This window comes from Colias croceus, chromosome 14 (genome assembly GCF_905220415.1).
Source record: "Colias croceus chromosome 14, ilColCroc2.1".
Taxonomy (NCBI): Eukaryota; Metazoa; Arthropoda; class Insecta; order Lepidoptera; family Pieridae; genus Colias; species Colias croceus.
In genome coordinates this window covers 2,284,240-2,310,467 of record NC_059550.1, presented here as the reverse complement: position 1 = coordinate 2,310,467, position 26,228 = coordinate 2,284,240, and the positions used below count along the sequence as shown (strand labels likewise).

At 31.9% G+C, this 26,228-nt stretch overlaps 1 protein-coding gene across 1 annotated transcript; it reads right to left on the bottom strand.

Moving 5' to 3' along the window:
- Window positions 1-177: 177 nt before the first annotated feature.
- Window positions 178-25,219, bottom strand: LOC123697433 (connectin-like). Its single transcript, XM_045643951.1, has 3 exons — window positions 25,046-25,219; window positions 3,985-5,057; window positions 178-903 (listed from the first exon to the last, which is right to left on the bottom strand). The coding sequence occupies exons 2-3, from the start codon at window positions 5,024-5,026 to the stop codon at window positions 428-430; spliced, it is 1,518 nt and encodes a 505-aa protein (XP_045499907.1). The 5' UTR covers window positions 5,027-5,057; window positions 25,046-25,219; the 3' UTR covers window positions 178-427.
- Window positions 25,220-26,228: the final 1,009 nt, after the last annotated feature.

Here is a 26,228-nt window from a genome sequence, read left to right as displayed (position 1 = left end):
ACCTGGTCTTGTAAGAGCCAGCGCGCACGAGCAACTTTGTCTCCGCAACTATTTTGTCTCTCCCATCAATCTACCGTACGCGCACCGTCATACTAGCCCATGGGTGGGAGAGACAGAATAGTTGCGGAGACAAAATAGTTGCGGAGACAAAGTTGCTCGTGCGCGCTACCTCTAACTCCACAATTGCTAATTCTTATAAACTCTATATCCAGAGGCGATACCTTTATTAAAGACGTTTCTTACTAAACTGATTACGCTCCCAACGTACCTTTACTTTTAACTTTTAACTCCAAGCAGATGTTATCAACGAAAGCAATTTTATATACTACCTCCACATTTTAGAATATTTAAGTTTTACATTAGCTATTTACACTAAAACTAACCGTAATTTCACAAAATTAGCATTACAACGTGCAAACTTAATTCGTTACAGTATTTTGATCAATATACACAAAATTAATATTCTTGCAAGAGATTTGTGTGTTTCGCTGCCTGATGTTTTGTAGTATTTGACTTCGTCTTGTGTGGGTGGAGAGTAGGAAGCCTCTGAAAGGAGTTTACTGGGACAGGGTAGCATATCTTTTGGTATTTCTAGAAGTTTCCTACGGTATTCTATTTTACTGGTATCTAAATCCGTCTCTTGATCTTGTAGTGTGTCGTCGTAATCATCAAGGTCGTCAATTTCATCGTAACTTCTATCGTTCTTTTGAGTCATTTGTAAATTATTGATTTTATTTGGTGTTTCTGTTTTCTGTTGTACTTTTATGTTGATCATGTTGGTTTTTAGCTTGTTGTCCATGATGCAGTTGAGGCGTGTGAGAGAGACCTTTATCCGTTTGCTTCGGGTTTCTTCTCGTAGTTTGTGGAGCCAGGCCAGTCGGCAGTCGCATGTGAGCTTATTACCTGTAGAAAAATACAAATATTACTAAGAAATAAGATATTATTTACATCGAAAAAATTACTTTTAATGAAAAAATATTCATCTGATTTTGTAGTATTGCAATATTTAGAGATATAATTTCTCTCCAATTTTATTTTTAATCTAAAAACAGGTCATTCAAACCACGAAATATAGTTACAAGTTTTCTTGCCAGAATTTTAAATCAAAAGAAAATATAATAAAGTGTAAATAAGGTATATTACTTTACAAGAAGTTTAATACTCTTTCTATTTTGATTGGAATAATGTTCTCTTAAATTTTATATTGATTAAATATTACTGTTTAAGATTAATATTTTATTTAAATAAGATCGATAGTCTTCTATAGATAATATAGCCGAATCTGCAGATATTAAAACGAAATGGCTAGATAAGATCTAAAATTGTATAAAAAGTTATTTGAAATGTTATTCTATGGAATGTTCAAAATAAAAATCTACATAATATAATCTCGTCTCCCCAATTATTATAGTACGGGTGTACCGTATAAAAAATCTATATAAAAAATATACCGGTCGACTTGAGAACCTCCTCTTTTTGAAGTCGGTTAAAAATTACCAGCAGACTACTTGCATACAATTGCATATTGCAATACATTATATTATATGAAGCCCAACTGTGGCTCACACATCTAGTTCTTGGCTCCGTACACCACATTAAAGTGTCCCCGTGATATATAGAAGTGGTGCATTCGTTTACTTTACATGTAGAGACATTTAAGATATATACAAAAGTGTATAATTACAAAATTGTACTTATAAGATACATCTTACCAAAAAATCACAAACTTATGCGTTAAGAAATATGATATGAAATTCCCCATATTATGATGCTTTATAGAACAAAGGATTTCACTTTTATCTATTTCATTGGGGTATATTCAAATTGCTTCTACTCGTGCTGATTTTTTCTAACGAATTCTTAATATTAAAGATCATACCTCGTACGAATTCGAACCTATACTATAATATTATAAAGCTGAAGAGTTTGTTTGTTTGAACGCGCTAATTTCAGGAACTACTGGTCCAATTTGAAAAATTATGTCGGTGTTAGATAGCCCATTTATCGAGGAAGGAACAGGAGCGGGAGCAATGCGGGTAACACCGCCCGTGTCCCCATACAATAGTATTCATAGAATAACACCACTGCGTTTTTCACATTTGTACATCCATACAATCACTGCAAACTTTTACAAATTGTACTTTAAGAACATTTAAAAATTGAGTGGAACAGGAATAATAAACTATTTGCAGGAAAAAAATATTTGAACACGACCTCTTGACATGATGTGCCGCTTGAGGCAATCCCGCGTCATTTCATAAATGAAGGACGGAATATGTTATGAAATAAAACATCTTTTTGCGCTTCGAAAACATGAAAGTGTAAATAATTGTTTTTATAAATCCTTGATAATGGAAATAAGCTTAGAATGGACTTGAAACAAAGACATCTTTATTGAAATCTTGACGCTCTTTGTATGAACGAACGCGCTACTAATTTGGACTCGGTATTTTATCTTTTTGATCTTTTAATAAGAATTTTTGTCATTGTTTTGATGTTAAGAATTACTAAATAAATAATGAATGTCTAACAAGGAAAATATTTCTTTATTATTTTTACTACTCCATAATATTTCTATCAAAATATTTGCCATAATTTTGTAGCTGTGTTATTTTGTCTCATAATAACAAAAAATACCTTATAGGTATTTTGTATGCTCAAAAGATAACACAATATAACAAATTAACAGTTCTTATTTAATGTATAGAGGTATATCATAGAAACACTCCAATATTACACCTTATTCATTCAAAAAATCGTCTAATTTCTATAATATTATGTTTATATTTTACGTTTTAGCATATGTAATTAATCCGAGGTACATTTAAGGTAATGAGGAACATTTCATATCACCGTGCGTCGTGAACAGAAGTTATATGAACTTGACGATGACTAACTTTTGACATAATTAAACGCAAGATTTCGAAACGCCTCAATGCCTTGAGGAACGCATAAAATAGTTGGTTAATTGGAAAAGTTGTTAGAAAACTTTTAATTGATATCTTTACTGATATACAGGTGAGATTCCAACGGGAAATGAACTAAGGAGACAGTCATGTCTAGAAATACAAAGAAAATATCCTAGGTTTAATTAAAACTGTGATTGTTATTCTACAGATTCATTACATTAATTCTGTTCATAAAATATGGGCCAACAGTTGGCTGACAATGTCATATCCGACTCGCTTTATTAATATAAACAGAGGGGTTAGACAAGTGGCTTGCGCTTAGCGTAACGTTTGATAGAATAGATTATGAATGTATGAGATTGACATAAGCTGTAGATAATTATCTACAGCTTATGTCAATCTCATACATTCATAATCTATTCTATCAAATTATCTACAGCTTATGTCAATCTCATACATTCATAATCTATTCTATCAAACGTTACGCTAATAGAAAGCCACTTGTCTAGGGGGGCAGAGAAATTATATTGCAAGACGTAAGCAGAAGCTTCTAAAATTGAATCCTTTTGACTCAGTATTTATTCTATCTATACGGTGATTATATAAAATAAATATCAAAAGTCACACACTACAACTGAAATAGAAACAGCGTCCACAAACAAGCATTTTTGTGTAAAACACGAAAATATTCATACATTTATTCATTCATTAAAATATTTCTTTAAAATATTCCTCGCGTATTTGTTAAAAAGTGTTTTCCCCACCATATTTACATAGCAGACGTTTAAAAAACATGGTGTATTATAATAAAATAAGCTGTCCACTTAATTGTATAGTTATAATATTATCTGTATGTAGCGAAGCAGAATAAAGCAGCGTCTAGACTAACCGTCTAACGTCTAGTTTTAGACTGAATAATCTGTTAAAATCTCATGTTCCATGTTGATAGTTATAAAATCAAGAACCAAGATACAAAATAATCATCAAATTAATAAATAACAAAACATAAATCTAAAACATTAATTCCATTTATCACGTACAAAATACGAAACAAACGATAAAACATAAAACTCACCGTCAAGAGAGATTAACGCGTAATTCGATTTCATATTATCAATAACACTTCTCAACGTCTCTTGTTTCAATGTTTCCAAGTTATTGTTCCTCAGATCCAAGACATTCAACTTTTGTATATCGTCGAACACTCCATCATCCAACATTCCCAACTTATTATCGGCTAAAGAAAGTTTCTTAAGCTGAGTCAATCCGCCGAAACCTCTTTCCGAAATAAATTTTATTTCGTTGCCATCTAGGTAAAGTTCTTGAAGGCTCCAAAGTTCCGCAAAAGCCAGGTCCCCGATCATATTCAATTTATTGTTCCGCATATCGAGAGTAATTAAATTTGATAATCCTTGGAAATTCTCTCGCACCACCACAGTCAACAAATTATTATACAAATCCAATTTTATCAAATTGTTCAAATGTTTAAAACAACCGTCGTGTAACAGTTCTATTGTGTTCTTCGCTAGATACAATCTTTGTAAATTGGGTAAGAAATAGAATACGTCTTTCGCAATTTCGATAATTTGGTTCTCTACGAGACTAACATTGACTAGCATTATCAAATGGGCGAAAGCCATTTTTTCTAGTTTAACAATTTTATTCTTGGGCAGCGTTATTTCACGTAACGTGGTCGAGTTGGTGAATGCAAACGAAGGTATGCTATAGATATTGGCGTATTGAATGTTTAGGAACTGCAAGTGGTCGAGCCGAACGATTACTTTTGCAGGGATGAATGTAAGCCCGCCGTCAGCTCTTACGTTAAATGTTAGCCTTTCGATTTTTGGTTGTGAATAAAAGTTGGACCAAAACGGATCGTCTTCGGCTATTCCGCCGTTGAAAACCCAACAATCCGCTTTGGTTGCTGTCTTGATTTTTATGCTTTCGCAGTAACAATGTACTTTCGACACTCTGTCTTGTATATCACAAATGTTTACGTAATGTGAGTAAGGCGACTTCTCCGATTTCCATCTTCGTTTATCATTTTGCCGACTCTCAGTTAGATTTATTTCGACTGTTGCAAAAGCAATCATTAGGATCAGATACTTTAAGCCCATTTTACTGCCTTTCACATCGAAGCCCCTTTATCTGTAACAAAGAAAAAATATTGAGATTTCGTTTTTCTATTTTGTATTATCACATATTGTTATCGAAGTTAAAATGAAGTAATTCAATATGTATCTCGTTCTCACAATAAGATATTATAATTTAAGTAGTTTTTTTTTTCTTTTTGGAGTAAAATATCATATTATTTATTTTGCAATTTATCAGACTTGGGCAAAAATTGTAATCTACTGAAATTTGACAGAAATCGCTGTAAGTATTTTAATATACGTTTAAGACTAAAAAATATTCTTCACAGCCTCCTTATTCTACCTCTATTCTCTAAATAAATAAATACCAAAACCAAGTACACAAAGTATCTAATTAATAGTTGCTTTTCAAACAATAAATTTTCGATACAAAAATGGTATAAGAATTTTAGAATTCTATCCCACATTAATAAAGTTATTACAATATTTTTTTGCTCATTTACGCTATCTACAAATTTGCTTTCTTTTAAAAAATTTACTGAACGTTCGCGTCGTTTAACTTGTATTGGCAATAAATAAAATGTATTTTGAATCCTTCGCACGTACTCTATTTACATACATGAATATATTATAAAGATAATGTCTTACATGCACTTTTATTTCGATGCTGTTGAGTTCTTAATATTATTATGCTCATAGCTCATTGCTCATAGTAGCGGAGATGTAAGTTATATATAATATTTCGAGACAATCCTATTATGTTGTGGAAGAGATCCCACATTTTTTTTTAGTATTATATGATTTAGGTACATAATGTAAGAGATGCTTGAGTATTATGCATAGGTTCATTAATTTTCAATTTTTTATAGGTACATTAATATTTTATCACTAACAATCGTTAAATCTTTGCAATTGTGGCCTATAATGATGATGTGGGAAGTATAAAGACATTTTTAACTTACAAATCTCAATAATATAGAAATATTATGTTTACAAAATAATTGAGGTGAATATAAATATCGAAGTTATGGAAAATAATAACGCGATAATTATACGATATTTTAACCCTGTCCTAAAATAATATGTTAGCAGTTTGCTCATTTATTTATTTATTTATTTATTTATTTCAAGAACATAGTGGCTTACAGTCACGCCAAAGCACCACTATGCTATACAGTACAATTTAATCATTATTAACACAATTCAAGTCAAAATATACAAGTCAAAATACAAAAGAAAAATACTTATATCTAACTGCAATTAATTTAACATTATGACAATACAAATAATAATAATATATACAGATATAATAGGACACAATACAATGGAAATTTACAGAAACAGAAGAAATCAGACAGATTAGAAAGTTACTCAATTTAATTAAAAATTGCTATCCAGATAATAAATGGCGTACCGAATAAATACAGTCATACTGTCAGTGAAGAAGTCAAGATGTTGGTACTGGGCAAGCAAGTCTCCGAGCAACTTTCGCGCTCGCGCGGTGGGCGCGTTCCTAGCGCGGTGCGTTCGCGTGAGCGGCTGTGCAAAGAGGCGGTGCGGCCGCCGCGCGGTAAGCGCGCCGTCCCCACCACCCCTTGGTAGGCCGAGAATCATTCGCTCCAGAACATCGCGGTTATCAATTTTGTTGTGCATTATCAAGTAATAATGCACCACCAACAGAATCTTTCTCCTGAGTGCCAAAGTATTCAAACCCACCATACCCAATACGTACATCGATGGATAAAGATGTGGGTAATATCCGTAGCGACGTTTGTATATACATCGCGCAAATTTACGTTGTACCCTCTCGATCATTAAGGAGTATTTCGTTTCATATGGGTCCCAGATCATAAGCACCATACTCCAGTTTGCTACGCACATAGGCATTAAATAGAAGCATGGCAACTCTATAGTCTTTAAACTATTAAAACATGAATCCAAATTCGTACTTGTACTTTTAGGAGAACAACCTGCCAACAACATATTATTTATTTTTATTTAAATGCGGTTAAAAAAACCACAATAATCACTACATAGTATAAAACAAAGTCGCTTTCTCTGTCCCTATGTCCCTTTGTATGCTTAAATCTTTAAAACTACGCAACGGATTTTGATGTGTTTTTTTATAGATAGAGTGATTCATCATTCAATAGGAAGGTTTTAGAATATAATTTATTAGATTTGAGACAAAGCGGGCGAAGCTGCGGGCGGTAAGCTAGTATGAAATAAAACGCAGTTAAAAAAACTACAGTACAATATAAATTTTAATACCATCACAACGCAGAATATTCTCGAAAAATGAAATGGAAACACAATCCTAAATACTCATTGTCCGAAATTTTAACGAGGCACAGAGTAATAATCGAAATTAATTCTCGTTCAAATTTATACTGCAGTATTAACAATGTACTGGGTAAGTACTTGGCATCAGGTGCATTTCTTGATAATATATTACAGCCTCTTGACAACAACATATTAAACTTACAGTGTAGTTGCTTGAAAACCGGGGCGAACGTCAAATGCGGGTAACTTATTCATTTTTAATACCCGTATAGAGTATTTCATTTTTCATAAAAGGTAAGGAAAGGAGGAGAACTCAAACCATTTTAGCACCTATATTTATTTATTTGATAGCTTTTAACAAACAAGCGTGGAATAACAAAACGATAATTTATTATTAAATGCCAAAAAAACCACTTGTGTTGAATTTTTACTTCCTAACGTAAAAAAGTTGAACAGAGATATTACCTTGAACGGGGAGGTATTGCATCCTACTGAGTCTACTGTATTTCTAGGGTTAACATTGGACGAGAAACTACAGTGGGGAGCCCATGTCAACACCGCTGCAGGTAAGCTCAGTTCAGCTGCATATGCAGTCCGAAAAATAAGGCAACTCACCGATGAAGATACGGCTAGACTGGTTTATTTCAGCTACTTTCATAGCATTATGTCCTATGGAATTTTACTGTGGGGCAGGGCTGCAGATATAGAAACTATATTTATCTTACAGAAAAGAGCCATTCGCTCTATATATAATTTACGTGCTCGGGATTCACTAAGAGATCATTTTAAGAATACTGGTATCCTTACTGTACCATCACAGTATATATTTAATAATATTTTGCATGTTCACAAAAACGCCGACTTACACACAAGAGTAGGAGATAGACACGATTATGGCACAAGGAACAGGAATAGAATTGAAATGCCATTTTTCCGATTAGCTAAAGTTAAAAATTCATTTATGGGTCAAGGTATACGCTTATACAATAGAATTCCTCTCAATATTAAAGAGTTTAGTAGTTCTAAATTTAAAACTTATATAAAAAATGTACTAGTTCAGAGAGCGTACTACAGTATTCAGGAATATATGGACGATAAAGACCCATGGAGGGTTGTCGCGTAAAAACCACAGGACAGTTCTTTGCATATTATGATATATTATGTATAAGTTAGATATAAGTTACATATTATGTAATATTGACATGATTTTAAAAGAGCAACTATGGAGTTTCTTGCCGATTCTTCTCCATAGATACTGCTTTCCGAATCGGTGGTAAATGTTAAAAATACTTATGTAATGACGATTCGAAAGTGCTACTAAATAGTAGTCTAATTGAATAAATGAATGTTTGAGTTTGAGTTTGAGTTTGATAAAATAAAGTCGGAAGAAGTTCTTTATAGAAATAAATATTTAAATGGTAATTAATGAAAGAAAAATATGCGCCTTTAATGCATTCGAAAACTGAAAACTATTTGAATATTCTTTTACCATCTGCAATCTTGTCATCATCAAATTTAAAGAACTATTTTTTAAGTTTTGGTATTAGGCACAATTAGAAAGATTTCGTATTCACTAGTTAAAGATTGTTGACATATTTAACGGTATTATGTTATCGAATTCGGTTTTACAATTGGCCAAGACTAGGACACATTGCCTAACAAGAAAACTACGAAAAAATCTTCAACAGATTCCACTTATAGCATGCTCATTCATATTACTCTTTATCTACGAAATGTGTATTGTATAGAAGCTATAGCTTTTCATCGCTTACACAACAGCCATATATTATTTGCAATAGAATTATTGATACAAACAAAACTCGACGTACCTTTTAGCAGAGCACGTAAACATAACTGAGAGGTATTATTTATTAAAATGCTCCTCTCTCGAAAGAAAACTCGTAAAAATATGTAGATTATGAGCGTGTGTCCTCGTGAACTTTCCATGTGAAACTTTTGCTGATATCGTTATTCAACGTTTTTATTACGTCTTTTTTATAAGAGTTCAGACAAAAGTGCGGTCTAATGTTTCTATTGGATGATGTTCCAAGGTCGTTAATTAACTCGTGGAAAGATCATTGACGAGTTTCATTTTCCTTAAATATGGAAAAAGCGATAAATAAATTTGTTTGTCAAAATTTTAGTGTAGGTACTAGGTAGGTATACCAAAAATTTCCACACGTCCTATTAAGTATTTGCGGGAAATCGTTTTTATATATTTTTTTTTTTTTTACTGAAGCCCTAATTCATTGAATAACTCAAATATAATATAATACCATGCATAAAATCTATACTCACTTATCATGATCGATCTACTTTTTTAATAACAATAACGGTAAACTAATCTGTTTTTAATAAAGCCTACGTTCATGTCATTTATAATGCTACGAGTTGACCCGATTATCGTAGAATAGCCCGCAGTGTGAACCACGTAAAGTTTAAATGATCATAAAAATACCGTAAAATGATTTTGATATTTTTTTATACCATTCAAATGTTTTTAAACATATCTTTTTTCTAGTCTGTAAAAAAATATTTGCCTTAAAATATCAATGATTCTTATTTATTATTGATGAATGATCTCGAGTACAATATGGGAGTCTTCAAGCGTAGAGCGAAGGTTGCTTCTAGGGAAGCGCTTACTTAGACCACATCTAAGATAGTGGTCAAGCGCTTCCCTATTACCTACGTCCTACACAATAAAAAAAACGATTAATTAAAATTTTCTCCTCAAAACAACATCAAGAATTAACCAATTCGATACAGTCGTTGCGTTACTCCGTGACTAAAGGACTTCAAACATACATACTTAAGCTGTTAATTAGCAACGAATAAAGATGTTGAACTAGTCCCAGCTATATCCAACCTTTTGTCGCCCCAGCATCCTGTCATATGGGCAATTAAGCTTAATTACTTAATTAGTCCACTGTACCGTAGTACCGCTGCTTGAATAAACTTTAATTTTACTTTGATACGACTGGGTAATGCCCAGTAATGCCCGTGATATATTGTGTTATATTTTATGACGTCGCATTTCGTATAACTGTTGTTTGAATTGTGGCTCTTTGTTTTTTTGAGCCGTTGAGGTAAAGTAAATGATGGCAGTTATGTGTGTCTGAATTATTCGTTTATTTTTTTTAAAATAGTGCCTCGTTAGAGCAATCATTCGATTAATTATTATCAATCTAGTAACGAACAAATATACATTTAAATTGGGTACCGTAATACCTACTAATTAATTAAATAAACTTTGCCTTTAGTAGGAGAGCATCGGATCCACATCCAGAGAAGTTATATCACATGAATTACAGATCACATTAAGATCCTAGAATATTTATAGTATGGAAAGAAGAGACAGGTAGTCGGAAATTGCTCAAAGCTTTCCTTCTTAGTCTCATCAACGAACATAATATTACGTAAATATGTAAAATTTAACGTTAACGTTATAATCGTTAAAGGAATGATATTGTTTAAAAAATAAGTATTTTTCATAATCACACTTGCTTTTATTTATGGCATCTATAACCAATACCTGCTACATAATTTTAAAATATCTAAGAATATAAAATAGTTTCGTCGAACAAAACAATAGCAATAAAAACAAAGTCGCGAACTTACTTTTGTTACAAAGTAAACTTAAATTGAAGTACTACTTGAAACTTATATTTTTCTCAATGCCCTCATAATATTATCAAGGGGGCCATAAATTAACGAGACTAGTTAGTCATAAACTCCTGGGCTTCATTAACCCTTAGCAGGTATCGTGGGTCAAATTTGACCCAGAAGCGAACATTTTCGGTTATAATTCTTTAAATATTTATGCAACGACTGTGCGCTTCTAAGTATTCTCAGTGCGTCGCTAGCTGCAGCGGGGGGTGGATGTGCAGAACTGTGACTATCTTAGGAGCGGAGGTAAGTAGCTTTCTGGGTCACGTTTGACCCACGACACCAAATAAGTAACTTTTTTCACTGAGTGTTATTACTTACTTTTTTTGTTTCATTGTTTATTTGTTCTACATTGGAGGGTTTTTTGAACGACAGACAAATCGAGGAGTTGATGAACGACTTAAGTGATGATTTGGAATTGAAAAATGAAAGAATACCAAATGTTAACCAACTTTGTGACGACGAAATCATCAGCGATCGAGACAATCCCTAATCTGTTAGTTGCTCAGAAGACAGTGTATTTGGAGTAAGATCTGACGACAGTGAAAACGAAGAGGAGATACGAGAATAATAGAAAATGTACGAGGAACGAAAATACGAGAGATGAGAGTGAAGAGGATGAGGATGATAGTTGATGGTAGAAGTCATTTTGGTTTTGGTTGTCATTTTTTTATTTTATGCTGATTTCAGAAGCAATTTATTTTTTTGTTATAATAAAGATATGAGAAGTGCCATAAATATATTTAAGTTAAAGTTTTTCTAACATTTCTATTTTTTTTTATGTTTTAAGTTCACACTAACCAAAAAGTGCCAAAAAATAAGTTTATTTACAAATGCGTGTAAAACATGATATTTTTTTCATATTCTAAATTTAAATAAAGTTAATTTTGTAAAAAAATATTTTTTTATTTCTTATCTAACCATATTTTATACAAATAATAAAAAATCTACGTTCTACAACAGATTGTTTGGTATGGGTAGAATTTGACCCACGATACCGGTAGTGTTGCTAAAAAAGGCGATACCAGCTAAGGGTTAACTACTTCGAGAACATTCAACTCTGTAATGAACCCTCAGCAATTAAATAATTTTATTATTATACACGTTTTCATTGTTAAAGTACAAAATAATATCGGGTTATTTATTACACGATTTTTATTATATCCTCTGTTTCAAACTAATTTCTTAATTATAATGTTTAAAGTTTCACGTAAAGATTTTGTTAAATTTTATTAGTATTTATAAGGCATCATAATTTTATTTTAATTTGACGCGAACTTAATAATGTGCAAAGAATAATAAACTCTTGTTATCATTTAAAAGAAAGACTTTAATTTACATTGAATTTATAAAATGAAACACGCACAAACGCACTTGTTTTATACACAATTAAAGCTACTCAATTCACAATCATATTTATTTGCACAAAAATTGCTAAAATTATTCAAATGAACTGTATAACAAAAGCACAGCATGCTTAATAGTAGCTAAAGCTAACAAAAGTACAAAACTTAAGCGTAAGCTAGGATTTTTATTTAACGAAATAAACATACATGTTTGTACCATTCAAATTATACACACAAAGAATTAAATCAACGTGTTCTTTCTCACCTCTACCAAGTACCAACCACAGTACTCACAAACAAATATAACAACGCATTAAAACGTCAAGACTCATTTATTGTAAGCCATTCTTTAACAATTCCACAGCGCTCCTTCGTATATTGACTTCTATAAAAAAGGAGTTCAAACAAATTTCGCCGAGGCTTGTAAAGGCGTCGCGCCATTATACGTCTCAACAAAGACATTAATTTGTGTGGAAAATTTCGTGTCAACAACGTAACGGGTGCAGTAAAGTTTCGGAAAGAGCTTACAAAAAGGAAAGAATAAGAGCTGAGGGAAAAATTCCGACAATGTTTTATCAACGCGGCTACAATGCTTCATTGAGTGATCGGCTTGACACATTTACCAAATATTTCCTCAGGGATAATATGATGGAGTTTTTTAAAGATAAACTACCCTGTTTGTGCAGGGGCCGATGTGTTTGGTGTTTTCGGCGTTCTGAGGGAATTTTTGCATTTTTTATGGTTAGCTTTTTTTATACTTTTTTATGAGCAGGTGTGTTTTCTGTTAGTTTATTATGTTTTCTGTTAGTTTATTATGTTTGTAGCACTATAGAATACGAGACAGGTATAATAATTAACAGGCAGGCATAATTTTCAAAAAATTGAGATAAACCTTAATAGTCAAATTTATACTCTCAAATGAGCAATTCTGTACGCAAACATTATACAGATGTCTTTATACATGTATTGTCGCCTTGTTTCTTTTTCTTCTACTTATATTTTTGTATAGTGCTATTTCATTAACTTCGTAACGCCAAAACTTCATATAAACTTACAACTTGCTGTACCGTGTCCGCAAATAAATACGACACTTGGGACTATAAGTCTCAAAAAGGATAATAAACCAACTGCGACACATAATAAAGTGTTGTGTAGAGGCAGTAATTGGTTGAGTTACAATATTTTTAACAAAATATACTCGTATAATTATATTTTACGAACGCCAAAACGTTTGAAAAATCTTCATACCCATTACCCATATAAAATGTATGAAATCTATGTCACCTATTAATATTATAAACGCACAAATTTTAAAGAATGGATGGATGAAAGGATGGTTTGCTAATTTTTCGCGCAGAAACCGTTGATCACATTTGTATAAAAACAATTTACAGATAGATTATAGTATAAATTACCACATAGTCTTTTTATACAAGTAGCACGCGAGTGACTCCGCAGGCTAGTGTACTATAAAAGTGGTTATTATATTAATAGTCAAGTCGATCAATCTTCGGTACAAATTTCATTTCGCTCGTACGTACCGTGATAGAGAATGGACTTCATTGTTCTATATTTATAGTATGTAAGACAATAACTTATGAATACCGTACGATATTGAATTGAAAGTATTTATAGCTCTGGTATACGTATTATTTATTTAGAACATCAAAAATAGTTTCAATATCAACCTCCTTACAACAAAAGCATTAACCTACAACAACGCTCGGATAGTCCGTAGGTTCCTCACTCATTCGCCCTAGGCTCCAGCCGTCTGGCCACTCAGCCGGAGTTGTTCAAAACACCGCCGCGAGGCGAGGTACTTGCCCCCCCCCCCACCCAGTAATATAATAAAACTCAAAGGTGATTGACTGACATAGTGATCTATCAACGCACAGCCCAAACCCTGGACGGATCGGGCTGAAATTTGGTATGCAGCTAGATGTTAGGACGTAGGTATCCGCTAAGAAAGGATTTTGATCAATTCTACCCCCATAATAAAAGTTTGTTTATCTTTTACACGCAAGTGAAGCTGCGGGCAACAGCTATTCAAAAATAGTTTCATTAACAGCCACCTACAGTTAAAGCATCAATCATTAGGTAATGTTAATTGTTAAAATTCATTAATAATTTAATTATACTTAAAATAATTAACTATTTTTATTTTTTATGTTTCTATTATTCACATCCCCTATTCTACACACAACATCACACATGAATAGTGACACCAGCTCTTAAACTAAACATGCAGTAACAATAAAAACTTGCCAACGGTAGGACATGTCCGGTTTTTCACACACGATACGGCTTTAACTTTGCCACTGTTTATTTAGACGACAGGCGTTATCTTTACCGCACTGAAATGGGAAAACCGGGATATATTTTTATAAGGCGGGGAAACAGTTTTTACACGAATCTACATTTTGCAAAAAATGCATTGCTGAATGCATTGCTGCATATTTATGTGCGGTTTTAGCGATAACTAGAATCAATTGGTAAATTGTCATTGGGTATCAGTTTTATTGTTATTTATTGTTATTTGTTCTATTCCAAATAAATGTAAAATACTTTGATCCTACCAAATTTTGTCCATTTTACAAAATTGATCAATTTTTACAATCAGGGCTTAAAATGAAATCGTATAACGGCTGATATGGGTGACAATTATTTTTTATTATTGGAAATGTAAAAACCTATGTTACTGGTATAAAGAAAATGTTCGCAAAGTTCAGTTGAATATTTGACAAGTAGCAATATAATATTGAAATCCTTTAGCGCAAAACTTATAACCCATGCAATATAATATTATACATTTATTGAAAAAAATGGCGTGTTTCATGAAATTTCTACAGATGTTAACTAATTATTAATATTTCTAGTTCATCCATTTTTCATTTCAAATGAGTCGTCATTATCGACAAATATCACAGCGTTATTAATTCGATACAAACAATTGCACGAACTATAATTTCGTGGATAATTATGTAACAAAACTTTGTCAGTCCACATAATAATTATCATTAACCACAAATTATACAATATTTCTTGACAACTAAAGTTCTAATTACAGAGTTGGAAATTGGGCCGATGTTACAATTTTTTCTCGCTCCGTCACTGTGTTTAAATGTCAAGTTGGGGAAATAATAATATGGGAGTGACGTGCGAGGGGTAATATAGGGTAATTAAATGGATCTTAATTAATTCGGACCGATACCATAGTATAAAGGGTGAAGTAAGGTATCTTCGAACAACGGTACATCGCGTCATTTGTATGTACGCACACACACAACGCCGCTCGGTTCATACTCTGGGACCGGTCTCGTGAAGACCGCGTCATTGCTGTGAGCGGTCGGTGTTTGTTTATACAATTATTTAAAGTATGAATGTGACAAGTGACAACCCTGCAGCTGCACCTCGCGAGTTTAGGTACCGTGCGCTCCTAGACGCCGGGAGTTTGGCTACTTCTCTCTTTATACTATGCCGAAACTACGTACGAGAAAGTCCGTACGTGAGTTATTAACGAAGCGATGTTATGGATTTCGTGAAATTTCCTATTTAAGGCATGTTATAATGAGTTCCGCCCACTACATATCGTAAGAATATGTAATGACGAGCTGACATAGTTAAATTATCGAAATGAAATAATTATTGAGAAATGTTGTTAGACTATAATTTAAGGATATTTCTGAACATAATAAAATTAACAAAAGAATTACGTACAATAATGATCTATATTCTACAGAATAGCAGAATTTAACGAGAGAATTCAATAGTGACGTCACAGAATTTTACACCAGTATGGTAAGTGCAGATAACGATTATTCTTCAAGTAAAATAATAATTGCAAGACTTTTGTTTGAGCAAGCTTGTCGTCTTAGAAGATAATTTCCATCTAATATTTATCTATTATAATTACAGTCTCTTTATTCCTGATCGTAATATAAAAAACTAGCGGTCCGCCCCGGCTTCGCCCGTGGTACATATTTCGCAATAAAAGGTAGCCTTTGTTCTTTCTCAGGGTCTAAAGATTGTCTGTGCCAAATTACATCCAAATCGGTCCAGTAGTTTATGCGTGAAAACCATACATACATACATAATTACAAACCTTTCCTCTTTATAGTATTAGTATAGATTAATAGTTTCAAACACGCACCCCGTTTAAATAAGAACAACCCCGGTATATTATGTCAAAGGTAAATAACGAGCTAGATTTCTGAGATGTTTCCAGAAACGTAATTAAAATGGAAGATGCAACCAAGTTTTCTCAAACCACTAACAGTCTGGAACTCTGGAGTAGTTAATTTATTATTTCAAACGATAACAGCTAGTTGCTAATGCATACCAATCTGGTGGAAGTTATAATTTGTCCTTTGGATGCATAAATAAAAGTTAAAAAACAAAAACGAAAAAACGTTTTCATTAACATGCTAACAAATTAACAATGTTCTTTTTACATCTAAAAAGGCTTGCCCGCGGCTTCACCTACGTCGTCTTAACGAGTTAAAAAAGAGCGGGCATACCGAACACACGTGTCAGAAGTGAAACTTCTTTGGCAAGATTCAAACATATCAAAATCATCGCCTTACTCCATACCGTGACGGTATTGTCATGACGCGACCTTGAAATTTTATTCTCATAGCACCTAAAGAACTGTCACTTCATCCATACATAGGGACAGAAATTATTGTCGTATCGAAACATGCTACTACCCTAAGTAATAAAGACTAATTAAATATATCACATCCACACATTTAATCCTAACTTTTGTTACATTGTAAGTTTTAATTAAAAACAGTCGTTAAAGTTTATTTTGGGATGGATATGACAATATGTCATAGTTGATTTTATTACAATTACTTTTTATAACTCACGACACACTATACTGAGCTCTTTCTTATTTTTATTTATAATACTATTTTTTTAATAAATAACTAATTGTTTCTTACATTAATGTATTTATAAATAAATATATCACTTGTGTCGAAAGACAAAACCCAAAACCCAACATTAAAATTATTTTTATCACAGTATAAAATAAATAAAACCACACAATTCTATAAATGGCAAATATGAAATATCACAGAGTACTCAATTACGATATAACGCAACCATAATAATTTATCCGCCAATTAACATCAAAATAAAATCGATATACGTCACCACAAATCGAGTCACTTCAAATATTATCGATGCTGATCGATAGGCCAAAATCAAATGTCAAGTAGTCACACCGAGTGCAGTAGCGAATGATTAAACAGACCACATCGATTGAGAATCGATGTTAATTGCAGTGTAAAAACCGTAGCACAATAGGTTCATTAGTAAACGTATTTCGGATTGTATTTGGCGGTTTGGAAATTGATGTGTCGATTTAACGATTCCGCCGAATGAGCGATGTTTGAGATTGCCGCTTTGCGTTAATAGACATTTGGGTAATGAATCGTTAATTATGTCATAGTTGAAGGTTTTTTTATTGTATAAAAAGATACTTTTTTAATGAAGGTAATAACTACTTAAGATGAAACGCAATGCATGCTATCGTTAGATTTGTCATTTGAAATTTAAGTCTCTTTCTCTCTCTGTTCGTTTACTTTAAATCTTTACTATATTTATTACTAGTTTCATGTTTTAAATTTATAATAGAAATAATTTTAAGCACAATAGAATACTTTTTTTATTATATAATGAAAAGCCTCGGAGTGCCTTCAGCGGTGAAATTACCGAATAATTCTGCACTAACATAATTACCTATCACAAAAATACACTTAACCGAAAGACGTACAATTTTTCACAAACGCTAACGACATGAGCGAGCAAACAATGTACCAACTACCATGTAATTCAAAGTTAGGCTTTTAAAGTTCTATTTAATGGTACCGTCAACTTATTATTTAGTATGAGGTCAGGCGAGTAGGTGATTAGCCTTACCTGTCGTCTAACTAGAATTAATTTACAAGACTTTACTTCAATGCTTTTGAAAGTAGAGCGCTATGAAAGTCATTTATTAGCTGGTGAATACCTTTGTAAGCTGTTTACATATAAACTGTGATTAATCGACGTTCGATAGACCTTTCAATAACACTATACTGATCCAAATCCCGTCAATGTTAAAAACCCATTCAACATAGTTTGATTTACGAAAATTTCTGAACGTTTTCGCGTTTCCATTATATTAACATTACGTGTAAATATTTGTTTGCCGTTTTTAATTAGTTTGTGTGGCGAAATTTGTGTTTTACGCGTTTGTGTGTGAATTATAAATTTTAAATCGAATTAATTTGCGGGATTGAATAAGCTTGGATTAGTTTATTTTCTTCATTAATTCACTAATTCTTACATTAATTTCTAAAACTACATATTTATTTACAAAAATACGGACATAACAGCTTTGTTAAAAGTGCAATTTAACAGACAACAGAAATTTATTTATTCTACAATAGATTGATTGTGAATTTCTTTCCATTTCACTAGATTGTTAGTAAGATTGACTTTGCACTGCAGTAAATTAATGCGAAATCCAAAGCACTCGACTGTTATTTTCAGATCTATCAATCGTTTTGTCTCTTTTTATATTTTCACATCTGTGTAGTACAAAAGCTACTTAAATAATAATGAAAGAATACTTACATAATAAAGATATGGATTCCTGAATCCTGATATCAAATCAATCAAAAATATTGGTTGTATAAATATTTGCTGATAGAGTAAGGTTACGTGTGTTATGATTCCGTGATTATTTACGTATAGAAAACCAAATTTAGTAGAATTGCAAATTACAATTATTTTAAATACTTTTGTTGATGTGACAAAAATAGACAAAAATGAAAAATCATATTATAACTTTAGTTTGTTTGTATAAATCCTTTATTTCAGTCCATTTATTAATAAACTTCCTAAATAACTCAAAGTCTGATACTGAAATGGTAATTTAGATAAATTCAGTACATTTATTATTCATGTAATTCACGTTTGATTTATGCTTCGAATGTACTTTAACGAGTTTCTTAGTAAAGGAAAATTGGTTGACTTTTTTATTTAATTTAAGTCATACGATACGAACTTTAATTTACACGTAAATTGAAAATATGTTAACGATGCGAAATAGTGTATTCCCATAATATATGTTTGTATGTTTGACTATATTAATAGTATGTACTATATAGGGAAGAGCGTGTGAAATAAAAAAAATACCCATTTAATATTTTTTTTAATTAAATTGTTTGTGATCGTGGCACTGAAGCTTTAATTTATTAATATAGGAATCAAAGCATAATAGTCTCCATACTCCTAGATTTTATTCACAAATTGCATTAATCATAGTAAAATACCGAATTTAAACACAGCCAAATCACACATACATCACCGCAGTTAAAAGATAAATGGCTGGTTGCAATTGCTGTTGCTGCTGCTTGACCGACCGTCAGTGCGTACCGTCGGTCCTGACGATACGCATTAACAATAATTGTATGACTATGACACTAATGCGCATGACAATACGCGTGCGTATGGTCGGTCTAGCTATGAACGGTTTTATGAATTTCCATACATATGACAAGCGCGACTGACGTACGCACTGATGGTCGGTCAAGCTCTGCAACCAGCCTAAAACACTTTTAAAACCATCATTATTGTGGTTCACATTTAATTACCTACAAAAGCTTTAATTAATACAAAGTCCCTTAAAACATATCAAAAAGCGACGAGCGATAAGTGCATCTGGTAATTAAGCAAAAATGCCATTTGGGGCTTGAAATTTTAATATTACTTTGGGGTGAAATGTGGGCGTTCATAGCAAATGTGTACAATGTTTTATGGTTATTCACTTTTAGAACAGTTGTTTTAAATTGAGCGGTTAATTTCGATGTTTGGCAGTTTTAAGCTATTGCATAGCTTCTATCGCGGGCCTTGAGCACGGGGACTGAACCGAGAAATTCCGTAACGAAAAAACCTAACACTCCCCACTCCGACGGGCTCGGAGGTGTGGCTTGAAGTCACACGTCTTTTTTTTTTGTTAATATTATTATGATGATGAAGTATTAACCAATAACAATAATATTAAGATGGTGGTAATTAGGCTTATATAGCTGTAAACGTTAGATGCTAGATAAATAATTAATGTATCCAACGTTGAATTCGATATTTTTAGTTTTAAAGCATTCAAATGCTTTATAAATATAAATTTATAAATAATAGATATATAATATTCATAAATTTGTATCCGAGGTTTTAAAGTGATATCACATTATCTTTTAATTATGTGCGTAAATCCAATTGTACAACATTACAACGATATACAATTTAATATATAATATAAATATATAGAGGAAATTTTAAATCTATGTAAATTCCTGATAAAAGAAATTCTGTAAGAGAAAGTGACTCCAATATTCAACAATTAGGGTTTAAGTTTTTAGCAGTTAGCTTAGTTAGCAAAGTATTTTAAAACTTTTAATAGAAGGCCTTAAATCTTTCTATTTTAATTGGTAAAGACGAAAAAGCGATCATTAGACAGTTTCATGTCTAAGTCACGTCTTCATCAAAACCTTCAGACATCTGCAAAATTAAGTTAATTATTTTTTATAACATTGCGACAATCGATTTATATTATTTCACACATGGCCAGGATCTTGAAAATCACATAAGAGTTAAAATACATTAAAAAGAAGCGGGAAGTTGTTATTTTTCAAACTAAAAAAAAGCGTAATGCAATTACAATCATTTTTGGTTGTCGGCCGGTAAGTTAATTTTTTTAAGAATCCTATTGATGGCTGAAGGGGATATAATATTACGTTTAACCAGCATGCGTGGGTGAAATGAAATTCATTCTAGTAGATATGGATGACATCAGGAAATTTGCCTACATTTTCCGTGTAAAAAATATATTATACTAGCGGTCCGCCCCGGCTTCGCCCGTGCTACATATTTCGCAATAAAAGGTAGCCTATATCATTTCTCGGGTATCAAAATATCTCCATACCAAATTTCATGCAAATTGGTTCAGTAGTTTAGGCGTGATTGAGTAACAGACAGACAGAGTAACTTTCGCATTTATAATATTAGTATGGATTAGGGATTATATAGGGTGTATCCATTAAAAATGTCACTTGCACGGATTTAAAGGTAATCATTAAAAGCATGCATATTTTACGAAAAAACAAACAACAAGTCCATAACAAAGTTTAATAAATTATCGTTTTAAATGCAGACCCAAAAAGGATAATTCATAAAACTTTTATCTCCGTCAAATGTCCGTTTATTAAAAATTAAACACGAACTCAAACTCAAATACTTACTCATTTAACTATACTTTGAAAGCTGTTGAAGCATCATAATACGAGTATTTTGTCGTGTTTAAATTCGGTATTTTATTTAAATACGTTATTTATTTAATTTGCCGTTTATTTTTTATATAAAAAAAATGTGTGCGTGTACTAGAGTACACACGTAAGAAGTGAAACTTAGGGATAAGAAAAAGTTGGCGCGTAACGCAAAAATGTCACGCCTACAGCGTAACGCAAAAATGTTACACTAAATTTTTGTCCAACCCCGATAAAGAAGTTTCACTTCAATAAAAAGAACGTCGTCAATATAATTCAACCGGCATACCTATTCCTTTGGCACAAATACTTAAAATACACGAAAAAATAATCGAAAAAAATTACGTAGATTCTCCTGTTCTTTTATTTAATGAAAAAAAAAGTCTGCGTGTACACACGTAAGAAGTGAAACTTCTTGTGACCTTATTTTTCAAAAAATAATTACTATATGCAACTTTACAGAAATACGTCGAATCACGCGTGGTAGGGATAAGAAAAAGATGGCGCGTAACGGAAAAATGTCACGCGTAACGAAAAAAATGTTACACTAAATTTTTTCCAACCCCGATTAAGAAGTTTCACTTCAAAAATAAAAAAGGTATCTAATCAAGCATAGGAAAATATAACACCTATTACCATAACACAAAAACGATTAACTAATCCATACTTTGATAGAAAACAAACCATTATCAAGCGAAGCAATAATCTTTTACAGTCCCTGTGAATTGGAGTCGATTAAAAAAACTTGTATCTAACTGTAATGGTCACCGATTTCAATAAAAACTAATGTGAGCTGCAACTGTACCTGCAGGAATTCGACGGCAAATATCCGTGTTATTACTTACTAATATTTGATGTAAAGTACCTATAATTTTAGTGTAATATTGACAACTAGCTTCCGCCCGCGACTCCGTCCGCGCGGATGTCGGTCTTCGCGTGGATGGTTTATTTATCCATTTTGAGTACCTCTGAGAATAACATCTTATAAATATCTATTGGACCCAATTCCCAAATACGGCTAGGCCTATAATAATACGCAACGTGTGTTCGCGGTTCTACGGAACAACGTCTATGGATAAAACTGAAAAATTAAGATTTTTTTTTCTACGTATTTTTCCAGGATAAAAAGTATCCTATTTTACGCCCAGGATAATAAGGTATAATTATACCAAGTTTCATCGAAATCGAACCGCTAGTTTTCACGTGATGCCTTCACATACAGACAGACAGACAGACAGACAGACAGACAAAAATTTTTTTAATCACATATTTGGGTTTGGTATCGATCCAGTAACACCCCCTGCTATTTATTTTTTCAATATTTTCAATGTACAGAATTGACCCTTCTACAGATTTATTATATGTATAGATATTGCTAGTAGTCTGTAAATAAGGATTATTTGCTAAATTTTGTCCCGGCTTCGCCCTATATAATGAATACTACTACGCCCTATATTATAATCGAAATAATCAAATAATCTACTCTTTTTAATCCCTAATTTCATATTGCCTTTCATTATCAAAGGATTCTACATAACAAATTGACAAAATATTTTTTATAGTTAGTTATATGGATTGAATAAGACGAATTATATTCACTCCGCTTTCAGCTAGCATTAAACATAAATAACAAAATGAAACCTCATACAATTCCTTTCAACAATATTTAAGAGGTTTCCAAATAAAATCCTTAAAAATTCTTCCTTCTTTCTTCTTATTCTCATTACTTATTCCGAGTTTTCGAAACTTTTATATGCTAGTCCAAATGGCATAGTTATCTACATAATGCAAGTACGTTGCACAGAAAATAAAAATAAATAAATTGAAATATACAGGGTACCACTGTTGGTATACTATGCTCAAAGGAGGTTATAGTTTTGCATACGCTGAGTACGTAAAAATACTTATAAAATTCCAGACGCATTTTTTTTTTCAAATAGATGAATTCTTAAAACTCAATGTGTACACCCATAATTCGATATCTTCTAAATTCACTATTAACATAAATATTAGCAAAAAACTTCTTACGTATCAACGTTTCAATAAACATCTTTACCACTATACAACATTTCTCCGAAAACCTTCATAAGAGCAGCAAGTTAGTAATCAAAAATATACTCATATACGTGTAAACTAGTATTTCCAAGAACACTAATCCATATAACCCAATCAAAATATTATACACATAGCTATAAATAAAACACAATAAACTAGAAATACATTTTCCTATTAACATACATTTAAATTAATATTTGTATTATTTACCAAGCCAAACGTAAATCAACATAAGTAAATAAACATACCCTTGTCAAAATAATTGTAGATTCTAGTTATAAATCTAGACTAGGTCGAAGTTATTTGTAAGTAATTTTAGGTATTAGTAAACATCGTAGGTGCTCGACAATATTATTTTAACTTTTCAAGAACTACTTACATAATTAATATCATAAATGTTTTGAAGTAACAAAAACATTTCGATTCGAATAATTGATGTATTATAATTATAACTATCAAAAATTAATTTCTTCTTCTTCATTATTATGCTCTACCTCTCTATATCTCTCCTTCCGTGTAATAATATTTCTTCATACATACAGTTGTCTGGAAGAAATCGTTTTATAACGATAAGACTTCAAATTCCTTTTAATACATAGTTTATGCATCAATATCATCATAGTTCATGCAATTTCAGAGCGTGAAATTTGAATTGAAAAAAAAAGACGGGTTGCACTCCGGGAGTGCCGGCAGAAGTGAAAACTTGATTATTAACGTTGAGCATGTTTGATATCCATCCGTCTTACGCTTTTTCGATCAGGTCACGTGTCCTGACGCGAGTTTAAGATTTTATACCCATTACAGAAAAAGTGCTCAACGCCGCTAAAGAAGAAAAATATAAATTCTTATCTTTACTCACAATTACATATTCAATCTAACAGTTCAACTAGTCTCCGTAGTTAATCTTCTCATAGTGCCCTATATTTACATACATTAAAATAACGTAAATAATATTCCACCTTCTAATTAAAAGAAACTTAAGCGACTTAACGCGGGAGCTTGGGGTCTTAACAATAAAAACTTTTACCCTATACAACCCCAAACGCCGCCTGTGAGGTAAATTTTTTATTATCAAAAAAGATATTAAACTTTTTACTTCACTTGTCTCGTAAATTTTGCGCGGCTTTAAATATTTTATGCTCAGGCTTATTAATTCGAAAGCTTCACTTTGTATCGTAAATTTATAGATTCTATAATATTCAATAAAGCTGTCACTCTGTCATAGATTGGAATATATTACGTTTATATTTCAATACAAAATCATACAAAAAAGCATATTAAAAATAGTAAATTATATCAATGATCGTATTGTTACAATATTTTTTTAGTAATCAATATAGTATGAAAACGCAATAAAAGTACAAAAAATGTTTACTCACATAAACGTCATGAAACCTCATTGGATTCGAAAAAAACATTCGAATTTCAATTTAACGCACGAAAACAAGCTATTAGAAGCACTAGATGGAAAAGACAGCTGATAACATAAGCGTGCCTTCCCGAGTATTCACGAGAACTGAAACATGTTAAGCGTTAAGACACGTTCGCACACGGCGACGGTCTCAATAAGACTGAAGGTCTGAAACCGAAACTCATAGTCCTTTAGCTCCTTTAATGTACTGTTAATTTTTGATTGTACAAGATATTATTAATACCCTTTTAGAACAGGAATTTTTAACGTATCATCTTAGATCGGTTAATAAATGATACAATTTCACTTTTCGCTTCTAATAATGTTAGTTAATATTTGATCTGTGATTGGAAATGGTTAAGTTAAATTTACTATTATCTATTTTAAAACGTGGTATGTATAAAGAAATATTATTAATTTCGATCAAAGTGAATTGGACTTTTAAAATTGAGGTGAGGAAGGTTTTCTCTTCTCTATTATTGTTTATTAGCACTTATTTTCACTTTCTTTGCTACGATAATTGCAGAGTGTTTGATATGCTAACAAAAGAGATGAATTAAAATGTATTAAATACATAAACTATCCATACTTAAAAATATATTAAAAATGTATAAGCCGATATTGCGTAGGGTTTGAAATTAAATTTTGCTGATTGATTCTCCTTACGCCCAAGTGCAAAGGTCAGTCAGACCTACACGTTTTAAAAAGCTGTTCATAACGATAATTTTTATTTAATTAACTGTAAAATATTGTACAGTTTAATATTTAATTTAATACTAAAAGAAAATTTTCTCAAAATTGTATACAGTTAAAATATACGTTTTTGGTCAATCTATTTTTATAACAATGTGTGAAGTGAAGAAAAAAAACTTTAAATATAACTAAATAATTAAATTATTATTAGTGACTCACGCGTTGCTACGGCGTAGCCAAGGCTTATACTATGTGTAAGTCATGCTACTTCGTCTGCTCTTCAAAGCAATATTGGCTGTATTGTAGTGGTATAAAGTCTAAAATAATGTTTTACGATTGAATCAGAGTTTTTGAGCTTCTCTTATGAGTGTGTGTAAAAAAAAAATATCAAAGACCGATATAAAAATGAAACAGTTAACGATGAATTAAGGAAAATAATCATGAATAAATATAATAAG

Excerpts from the sequence above, each read along its gene's own strand:
- LOC123697433 (XM_045643951.1), bottom strand. The coding sequence starts at position 5,026 with ATGGGCTTAAAGTATCTGATCCTAATGATTGCTTTTGCAACAGTCGAA. Across the intron at positions 904-3,984 it reads CGCGTTAATCTCTCTTGACG|GTAATAAGCTCACATGCGAC; the intron begins GTGAGTTTTATG and ends ATTTTTCTACAG.